Genomic DNA, 10,742 nt, shown 5'->3' with positions numbered 1-10,742 from the left:
TCACAACTTCTTTCTTGAAAGAGCTGACCCTGCCAGAGACTTGCTGGGTTTCTGGATATAAGAAGGTGGGATGGGAGGAATTTAAGAAAAGGGCCCTGGGAAGACTGGAACACTCAGCAGAGTAGAGAGGAATCTGGTTTCCCAAAGTCCATCAAGGAGGGGAAGGTGAGGTGGAGGGATGGGAAGGGAGGAACAGGAGGAAGGGAGATGAAACGACCATGGGCCAGGGAGCTTTGTGGGCGGTGTGGCTCATGAGAAGTCCCGGGTGACAAGATAGCCAAAATAACTTTTCAGAACATTTCAGAAATGTGACTTCAAATTGTTTGTGGTGTGATGTAACCTCTCCCCTGTGGCCCACAAACCTTCATTAGAAGTTCTGCTACATGTTACGGCATTATTTTTGTGGTTGTTTTGGAATAGGGGTGCGGGTTGAAAGGAGAAGGGACTGTTTTCCATATCTGAATTGACAGCAGGAACTAAAGAAACAGCCACAGACCAGAAGAGTGACTAAAACTTCAGATGAGGCAGAAAACTAGAGCCAGAGGTAACCTTGAAAGATCTAAGTCTCCCCAGTAATTCACAGAAATCGGGGGTGGGGGGAGCATTGGACTTTCCACGGGACGTGGGAATTTCAGCCAATGTCATTTGAATGTCAAAGGACAAGCAACCTTAGCTGACATTGCCTTGCCGGCTGGACTAAGGCTTAACGGAACATAAAATGTATTACACACATCTGTACTATCCAGGGCCTTAGCACAGGGGTAGCACATAGTAGGGCCCAGTAATAGCACGTGAATAGTCCATGAATGCCCTGGTGCGGCCCTGGAAGCTGTCAGAGTATAATGCTTGATCCGGGGAGGGAGTGGGGGCGACACAACGACTTCTCTTCCCCTCCCCCACCCCTCCTTCTCCATCCTCTGACCCATCATTAGCCTTATCCCATCAGCTCTGCGGCACGAAGGTCCTGTAAACAAGCAAGGCCCAGCGGAGACGGTGGTGGAGGAGGTCACAAAGAGTTGTGCAGAAACCACACTGCTCTGGGTCTGTTCTACCCACCCTTATGGTGTCAAAGAGGCAAACGCTGCCTCTTGGGAAGGGGCTTCTGTTTCAAAGGGTCTGGGGAGGGGGCAGTGAGTGAGTGGGCTATCTTGGGCCCCGGAAGCTTCCTAGGACTGGCTGTAGGCTGTGTCGTGTGGGGCTCTGGTCTGCTCACAAGCATCCCTACGCCCTTCTGAGACCGTTCCTGGAACCCTGCAGTCCAAAGGCCCTCCAGCTCCGCGGCAGCCTTGCAGGAACCACGCGCCGCTCATAAGGCTAATGGCGCCACCTGGCGGTACAAAGGGCCCGGCTCACCCCTGGAGCTTCTTCCTGAGCGAGCTAGGAAAAGGGGTGGCTTCGGCGGCCCAGTCCAGAGTGGTGACGTCATGACAGAGCGCCGTTTCTCCCCGCCTCTCCCCAGCCCGCCGGGAGCTGCCAGTACTCGACGTGGCGTCACCGCCCTCTACCCTTACTTTGCGTGCGTGTTTGCGTGCGGCGGAGGTGGTGGCGCGGGCCGGTCGGAGCTCCGCGTTGCTTGCCTTTGGTTCTCCTGTCGCTGCCGTCGCTGTCCGGCTGTCTTGGACGGCTGAGCGGACGAGGCGCCGGCCCCAGCACCTCAGCACCGGACGCGGCTCGGCGCGGGGCCCCGGCAGGAGGGTGGGCGAGCGCGTGTCGGAGGGTGCCGCGCGGGTAGGCGGGCGGGCGCCCGTAAGGGAAAGAGGCGGGGGCGGCGGGTCAGCCGCGGCCCGGGCCGGCCGGGGGATGTCGATGCCTGACGCGATGCCGCTGCCCGGTGTCGGGGAGGAGCTGAAGCAGGCCAAGGAGATTGAGGACGCCGAGAAGTACTCCTTCATGGCCACCGTCACCAAGGCGCCCAAGAAGGTGCGGGGGGCTCTGGGTGGCGGCGGGGGTCCGGGCCGGGACCTCGCGGAAGGGGCGCGAGCGAGCCCCGGGCCCGGGTCCAGCTAGTTCGGGACTTCAGGGGCAAGGTTTGAGGGACCCGGGACGACGGAGGTGGTGTGAGGGGTGGAGGGTGAGCGGCTCCAGGCCTATCCCGAGCTGGAAAGGCAGACCCTGACCTCACTTTCCTTTGTCCCTCGGCCCAAGTCCTCCGGGATCTTTTCGAAACCCGACAGGGCCGGGCCTTAAATTTGCGGCTGACTTTTCCTGGATGAAGGGCCTCGAAGACGGGAGTGGGAGGGGGTGAACGAAGTGACCCCAGTGACCAGTCTCGGGATGAGGGTGTACGGGAAATCTCCTCTCAGGTGAGTGTGAAAATCTGATAGTGCTTCTTTGGGAGCAGTGGCCGGCTTATCCAACAACTGCGTGCGATCTTGGAGGCAAGATGAAAAAAATGCGTGGAGCTAGCTCTTTTATGCAGGTGAAAACGATGAGGGCAGCATGAAATTGAAAAGAAAACTGTGATTTTCATCTTCTGTGGTCGTCTAGTTTAGACATATTTAAGAAATTAACAATTGGAGGTTGGTGACAGCAGATACTGTCATGGATACAGGTTGATCGTAGAGTCATGTGAATAGATCACTTAGGCATCCCTTAAGAAAGGAGCTTGGGTGGGTTGGAGGGGTGGGTGGGAAGGAAAGATTGCTCATTCTTTACTGCACTTATTGAAGCAGAACAAGTTTAGTCTGTTGTGCTGTGGGTTGAGCTCAAAGGACATCTTTCTAATTCTCTTATTGCGGAAGATTAAATGACAGCCTTTGGAGGTTTTAATCTAACCAGCTCTCTGAGTGGTGGAATTAGGATCCCTAGTGCTTTCTGAGCATTTTCTGCCAAACACATCTTGATTTTCTACATAACTGGTACCCAGTTAACAGTAGACCAGAGAACCTTTGCAGAGAGGTGACCTTTCTGAAACCAGTTAAGAACCTGGATAAATATTTCCCTCCTATATAAAGACAGAGTTTCAAGGCTATCTCTTCCTGCAGTGTTTGAGGGGATGCACTGCTTGTATAAGCTGCACAAAGCAAGGTTTGCAGGAATAGTTACAGTCCTTCAGGATGAACTAGGTAAGCTGTCATAAGTGGGAGAGATTTTTTTTTTTTTTTCTTTTAAGGAAATTAACCTACCAGTCCAGAAATCAAATGCAGGGTTGAAAAGACAGGTCACCATTGTGTGCTTTGGCTCTGTCTTCCCACAGAATTTGAATCTTACCAATAGAATGCCTAAAAAACCTTTGTAGAAGATCCCTTGATCCTAAGAAGTCTGACTGACCTTATTTTTAGTGCTCTCGGTTCAGCTGGCTGCTTTGTTGGAGCAGGAAACCTTTGTAATCTGCACTATGTGGAGACAAAGTCACAGTCTTTATAAGCTAATGGAATATGGATAGTACCTGTGATGAGTTAGGGGAAAGAATGGGAAATCCCTGGTAACCTAATTCCCTGAACTCTTCCTCTCCCCATTAGTCTATTGTTCGTCTAGTTCTTCAGGGGTTAGGCATCTTTTTTCTTACTTGCCTTTATTTTAGTAAGGCTTTGTTTCTGCAGGTGCCACTATTAATAAGACAAAGTTTGTATTGTAGATTGTAGACTCCATAAAGGCAGCGACTTGTGTTCACCATTGTATCTGTCGTGCCTAGCTCTGTACCTAGCATATAGTAGGTACTCAAATAGTAATTGTCCGTCTGGCTAACTAGTAATTGAGATGTCTTTATGGCTGCCTACCAGGAATAAATTTTCTTTTCTTCCGAGGAGAAATGTTGCTAATGTGAACTATTGTCAGGCCAAGTGCTAATGATTTTAGAGACTCATATTCCATTAGCTGAAAGGAGTGGTCTCTGCCAGGAATGTGGGGAGACCCTGTTGTAAGTTTCCATTTTCTGGTACACGTACCCCTGTGTTTCTTATTAATCTTGCTCTTTCTGAGCTTTGTTGTTTAGTATTTACACAGCACTTTGTATTAAAGTGCTTTATGATGACTAATTACCCTTCCCGTAGTGATGATGGAAGGCATTTATCTAGTTAACGAATTGATCGAGGACTAGTCAAGGTCACATTGCAAGTCCTAAGTAATCTGTTTTTTCATAACTTCAGCTGAATCAGACAAAATGACTTAAGTCACTTTGTGTTGATAATGTGAGAAAGCATGAGCAAAGTAAGAGGAAAAAATTTTATCTTGGCTTGTATTGAATGGTGTGAGAAAAGGCCTCTTCAAATAGTGCTGTCCTTTGCCTATGAGGATTCCAGCGTAGCTCGAGACCAAGTAATCCTTGGATCATTCCAAGCCCTGAGGCCCCTCAGGAAATGAGGACATTTCTGGTGCCAGTCGGAGGCTATAGGTTACTTCAGGGTCACCTTGATGGTCTTCAGTCAGATCAGATTCCATTGTAACTAGTGAAGTTTTATTCACTTTAGGATAGACTAGATGTCGTTTAACTAAAAGCATAAATAGCAAGATTCTTCAACTGTAATCACAACTTACTCATTTTTGTATGCCCCGGGATCTACCACAGTACTGTGTAGATAATAGGACTTGTTTTGGTTTGATTCAGAGCTTGATCTGAGTGTCAAAAAGCCAACTGAATGGGTACCACCTTGAGCAAATGAGCTTCTGTGCCTCAGTTTCCTCATCTGCCAAATAAGTGCTTTTTGTTTGGAACAAATGCAGATAGGTGTGTGTTGGGAGCTAAGATAGCAAAAGTGGTTTTTAAAAAGAAGTCCGTTAGCATACTTACACTCCCTGTCTTTAATGAGCATTTGAGATGGCTTATAACACAGGACACACACAATATAGATGGGAAGTCCAAACTATAGAAGAAACGAAAGAAAACATTGTTAACCCTGAGGGCTAAGACAGTGGATGAGGCTGATCATCACATGCAACTCTAAGCTTCCTAGGAGCCAGAGGATAAAAGGAATCAGAATTACAGTCTCCTTAGCAGACATGGGAAATGATACACACCACTTCCTCAGGGAGACAACTTCTGCTGGTAGTAAGTTCTAAGGGAAATTTTCACAGGACAGTATTAATAGCTATAGTATTGATTCCCCTGTTAAGGCTTGTTCATGACTGTCACTGGTGCTTTCAGATGGAATTGCCAGGAACATTTGGGAGAGAAAAGGAGTCCTTGAGTTGTAAGGGCGGTGTACATTGTACCACAACTGAAGAGAATCCTTGTTTAATGTTGTCAGTTATCAGTCAAACCAAACAAGTCAGCTAGTTCCCCATGGTAACTGGGTATTTATCCCTCTTTCTCTGGTACTTTGTGTTACAGCTGTGATATTTGTCCTTGGGCCTTTGGAAATTGACATTGTGTCAGGTTTTTTTTTTTTCATAGAATAAACCCAAGCTTGTTGATGAAACCTCGTAAGATAGACATGTTTCTCTGGAAGGTCTATCAGAGCATCTGTACTGTTGAACATTTGGGGTGACTTTCTAGAGTGATACATTAGGCATTTGACCTAGGATCTATACAGTCAGACCTTTACCACCAGCACAATAGGGGAAAGGAGGAAAAAAGCACAACAGGACAGTTTTGCTTGTAGGATATTATTTGTAGGATATATTTGAATAAAGCATATATAGCACTAATTCATCAGAAGGGTCAGCTGAGACTTAGGAAGCATACCAGGTAGAGACCCAGTGGTAATGCTTAGATGTTTAGGAAGATCCTCTTCTTATCAGGATTATGTTATGGCTCATTCTTGGTGCAGTTTTTTTTTTTTTTTTTTCTGTTTTTTGTTTTTTTGCGGTACGCGGGCCTCTCACTGTTGTGGCCTCTCCCGTTGCGGAGCACAGGCTTCGGACGCGCAAGCTCAGTGGCTATGGCTCACGGGCCCAGCCGCTCCGCAACATGTGGGATCTTCCCAGACCGGGGCACGAACCCGTGTCCCCCGCATCGGCAGGCGGACTCTCACCACTGTGCCACCAGCGAAGCCCTTGGTGCAGTTTTATAGAATTTACACCTGTACTTCTTAGATTCACTGAGAAGTGATTTGATAGGTTGACATTTCCTATCTTCTCCACATCATTAGTATCTCTTACTTCTGTTTAGAATGACTACTGTTTTAGTGCCAGTCTTTGAACAGGAGTCAGAGGTGTAAGAAGATCCTATCAGAGGTGTAAGAAGATCCTATCTCTTTTAGATTTCTCCCCAGATACTGATTACCTCTCTTTTTCTTGTTTGATTCTGTTTAGTTCGTTCGGTACAGTTTCCATGTTACTTTGTTGTAAAATTCCTTTAGATTTTTAACTTGTAACAGAAATCTGTTCATTGTCTAGATACTTTGCTGGCAAGATTATAAATGTGTACCTTTTGTTTCATCAGGAAGGTATCCTTTGGATCCAGTGTGTGTTACCCAATATAATATTCTTGTAAAGTTGTTTACAAAAGATATTTTGACACATAGAATCATGTCGATCTTTAGTTGCCTGTGACTCCTAAAAGTTTACTCTGTCACCTCAAGTAGTTACAATCTGTAAATAAGCACCTTAATGCTCTCTTGGGGCTGTTATTTAAAGGAACTGACCAATAACGGAGAATCCTTTATACCTATCTGTTTCTCAAGTTTGGAATTTTGAATATTAAAATTTTGTGAAGATGGGCCAACCTTATACTGGGTATAATAACTCAGAATACATCACACTGAGGTGGCTCAGAGGCATCCCCCTCATGTATGAAGAACAGTACATTTGCATAGACCAGAGTTTTTTCCTGAAATCCAAGAATCCAAAGTTAAAGACAGATTCTTACCACAAATTTTCCTTCCAACTCTTGTCAGCACTATCAGTGCCTTGCATATGGTAAGTAGCTAAAAATTCACATTGAATTGTGAGTTCTATTCTGCTTCTGTACTTCCCTTGGACTCATTCAGGTAGTTCTCTTGCTATCCCACTGTTGTTTGGCTGTTACCTGAGACCTCTTTAACTTCCCCCTTTTTATTCTTAAAACTGTGAGGAGGAGGAGGAGGAGGAGTATGATGTGAGTTAAGCACTTGATTTTTGGAGTGAGGTTTACCTTCAGCCTCTACCATCTCAAAGTTCTGTGACCTTTGGACAAGCTGGGTGACTTAACCTGTTTGAGCCTCCATTTTTCTACCTGTGAAATGAGGAACAATGATAGTCCTACAAGATTGTTGAAGAGACTAGCATTTAGTAAATACTAATTAGTGTACTTATTCCTTTATAACTTGAGTGACCATATGTCCTGGTTTACCTGGTACAATTCAGGTTTATGCTGTTATCCCAGCATGCTAGTCAATGAGTGCCTTCTTACACTCTGAGAAGTACCCTGCTTTATATAGAATTTCAATATATTCTCAAAGAGCCAAAACAAAGATGTTTCTATTGGAATATCTTTTCACCAGGAAATTTCCCTGACAAAAATGTTATTTTATGTAGAGCTTACTCCTGTTGAACACTGGACTATTTGTTGATTTCCAGGAAGTACATAGATAGTGGGAGAGTTTAGAGCTTGTGATGGAAATGAGATATGTTCTACCTGACCACTCCCCCACCTCATTCCCCATAATGCACAGTTTACCCATAGAATGTGGGCGTTTATCAGACATTGGCCTGAGTCCAGGAGGTTATTTCCTCAACCTGCAATAGTTCGGGAGTCTTTCCAAACTAGAATCTTTGAATCACATGAAACAATTCCAAAGGCTCATCTGAGCTGTGACCTTATGTTTGTATATAGTCACCTTCAGATCCCAGGCCTGTGTACTCCACCTCACTCACACCCACTCAGGTACTGTTTCTCTCTGTTCTAAACAGCCTGCTCTTAATTACGTGTAACTGATTTTCTCTTGCAGAAATGTGTGGCCTTTGCTCCATATCAGTTACAGATCTAGGGTGGAGCACCCTTTGCCTTTGTTAACACTCATACTGGTTTCATTTTTGTTCCTATCTCTGTTCAGTTTTTCTAAAGGATTCAGTCAGGTGCCTTAATCTCAGAATGTATATAATGATTGGTACTGCTTAGCAATATACAGTGGGGCTTAATCATTTACTACCCAAACAGGACACAGAATAAAACAGTGTAATGAACTACTGAAAAAAGGTATTATTTGGAATGCTGGGGAGAGATTGGGAAAGCACTTTGACAGAACCGCAAATCTAGGACGGCAAAGCATGTTCCTGCTTTCTTGTCTTGAAAGCCCCAATGCCTCAGCTAATGTGCCTCTGTACTTAACTTCTAGGGCTTAATGGGCTTAAAGTGTTCTCCTCTACCAGCCCAAACCAGTTCAGTTCTTTCAAAATGTACTTAGTTGTGTGCTAGCAGTGAGGCTTTAACGGGAAGGGTTTGGGACTGCTCACTGTTCCATGCTGTTCATCTTGGACCTGCCTCAGGTTTAGTTCTTTACAATCTGAAGAACTGCCCAGCTAGAGCAAGCCCTGTTGTTTATGTATTTTTCTCTCCTTTCCTGAGCCTGTGTGTGTACAATGGCATCAGTGGAATCCCACTGCGCCTATGTGCTCAAGGTGCCAAGGAAAATGCTAATGTGCTGACCTGCAGTGTGCGCAGCCCTGTGAGCTGGATGGTGAACTGGTGAGTAGCAGAATGAAGGGGCTGAAGGCCTGGAGCAGATGAGCGTAACCATGTTCCATTCATTTTGGCCTCCTGAGTGAAGCTGTTCATACCACTGTGTTGTGAGCAATGTCAGGAGTTTGGAAGTTCTGTTTTTAATAAATGGCTCCTACTCTTCTAGTACTTATTAATTGTATTAAGGTGAACCTTTGAAGGACAGATTTCCATGGGTATTACAATGGGAATTACTTTTTCCCTTTACCCCAGGACTGGCTTGACAGCAAGTCAAAGTTTCTGGGCTATGACCTATTCCAATTATGGTTTTAGGATCCTGAAATCAAAAAGGAGACCTGTCAGGAAAGTCAGTAGGACAGATTCTGCTCTGCCCTCTTTGACCACCCCCACATTGTATCCTTACTCAAAGGCTTACCTTTTTGGGCTCTCATAGCTTTATTTTGGAGATGTAGAAAAGAGCTATTCGCTTTGAATTCTCAAAGTGCAACACACACACACACACACACACGCCACACGCCCCCGCCCCCGCCCCCGCCCCCGGTCTCTGTTGCTAACTTCAGAAGGGAGGTCAATAAGTAGACAAATCTGTGTGAAAGGTAGATAAATAGGTTTCTCTTTTGCCAGTTTGAGGGAATGCTCCTGAGATATTCACTGGATTGGAGACTCCAGAACAGTGGTTCCTAATCTTTTGAGTCACAGATCCCTTTTTAAAAATCTTATAAAAATCACTGTTCTTTTCTTGGCAAAATTCAGGAGCACAAAAACTTGTACTTTCAGAGGATTTATGGGACTCCCTGAAACTCATCTCTGGATCCTGGCTTTAAAAGCCCTGATTTAGAAGGCCAGGCCTCTAAGCCATAGTATCTCTCTCCCTTACAGATCAAGAAACAGCTGAGATTAACTTTCCAGCTTGCAGCTTGTCCTTGGAACAAAGCTGAGGTTGTTGGTGTTCTTTTCACCCCCCTCTTTGGGATGCTCCTCAGCTTCCCAAGAGACTCATTATCAATGCCTTGAGGGTTCAACTGAGGAACTTAGGCACACTGAAACCAGCGTTTCAGCAACTTTTGGCAGTTTTTGTACTATCTCAGTCCCATTGCTCTCATAAGAACTGTTGGTACTCCTAAATCTCCAGAGTTGATTCCATAGCAGTGTTTAGAATAGGGGACTCACTAGACTGAGTATCAAAACTAAACAAAATAACTTGCTCCTCTGTGTCTCTCAAAAATAGGTTTGATTTCAATGTAGTACTTCTCAGACTGTTTTCAAGACTGACGGTGATATCTGAATCTTACTTTTCATTTGATTTCTCTAGACCAACAGTATTAAGGACAAGGACCATATCCCATACATATGTATAGTATGTAGGGCCTGGTACATAATACTGACAATAATTGTTTACTGAGTAAAGTATTTTGAGATGCTTGTCCCTAGGAGGAAGTGAGTTGGACTCACATGGTGGCTTTGCCTCACTTTCCCCTTCAGCTGGCCAGTGTTGTTTTTCTGACTTAGACCCCCTCCCACGTGAGTGATAACGGAGTACCAAGAACTGCAGGTGAGAAATTGATGAGAATTTCTAACAGCTTAGTAGATCCCTTTATAATGCCAGAAATAGGTAAGAGAATCTTTGGGCTAAGATTTGAGAATCTTAGCCCAGTAGCATGAGAACCACAAAGCAGTAGGCCAGAAGCTTAGAGGTGTCCTTATGACATAATGGGAAAGGTAATTTGAATTTCCCACCAAGTTTTAAACCCTTAGCATTAGGGACACTGCCCACAGTTGAAACTGGTATTCTGGTTTACTCTTGATTTAAGCTTACTCTTCGGGTGTTTGAGATTTGGGGGCCAGTGATGAGTTGAACAGTTTCATTTTGGAATCTGTGTTGGAATCATAAAAGTAATAATCAACAGCTCTGCCTGGCAGTACTGAGCAAACTTCTGATTCTTCTCATTCTGCAACCCTGGCAGCCTCTTCTGCACCAAAGGCTGAGCTCAGCGCTCAAAAGCTATATGTGCCCTTGTCTTTGAAACACACCTTCTTCGGAGTCACAGTCTTCAGGGAACTGGGCCAGTGCTTGCCCTAATCAGGAGCTTGGGCTCTGGTTGGCACTGAGAATTCTGTGTAGGTCGTTTCCCCACAGTATGTAACCTAGGCAGGATTCAGGGGAATGGGGGACCTCCAGAATTTTGCTGCTTTGGAAGTAGAA

At 45.3% G+C, this 10,742-nt stretch overlaps 1 protein-coding gene across 2 annotated transcripts in view; it reads left to right on the top strand.

Moving 5' to 3' along the window:
* Window positions 1-1,520: 1,520 nt before the first annotated feature.
* Window positions 1,521-10,742, top strand: part of AHCYL1 (adenosylhomocysteinase like 1) — a gene marked incomplete at its 3' end in the record, with an annotated part of 41,904 nt that continues 32,682 nt past the window's right edge. For both annotated transcript variants that reach the window (XM_081224341.1, XM_081224342.1), the window contains exon 1: window positions 1,521-1,920. In XM_081224341.1, coding sequence (XP_081080467.1) covers window positions 1,801-1,920 — 120 coding nt within the window. In that variant the 5' untranslated portion in view covers window positions 1,521-1,800. The remainder of the gene's footprint in view (window positions 1,921-10,742) is intronic.

This window comes from Mesoplodon bidens, assembly GCF_964165515.1.
Source record: "Mesoplodon bidens genome assembly, chromosome: 2".
Classification (NCBI taxonomy): domain Eukaryota; kingdom Metazoa; phylum Chordata; class Mammalia; order Artiodactyla; family Ziphiidae; genus Mesoplodon; species Mesoplodon bidens.
This window is presented reverse-complemented; position numbering and strand designations above follow the sequence as displayed.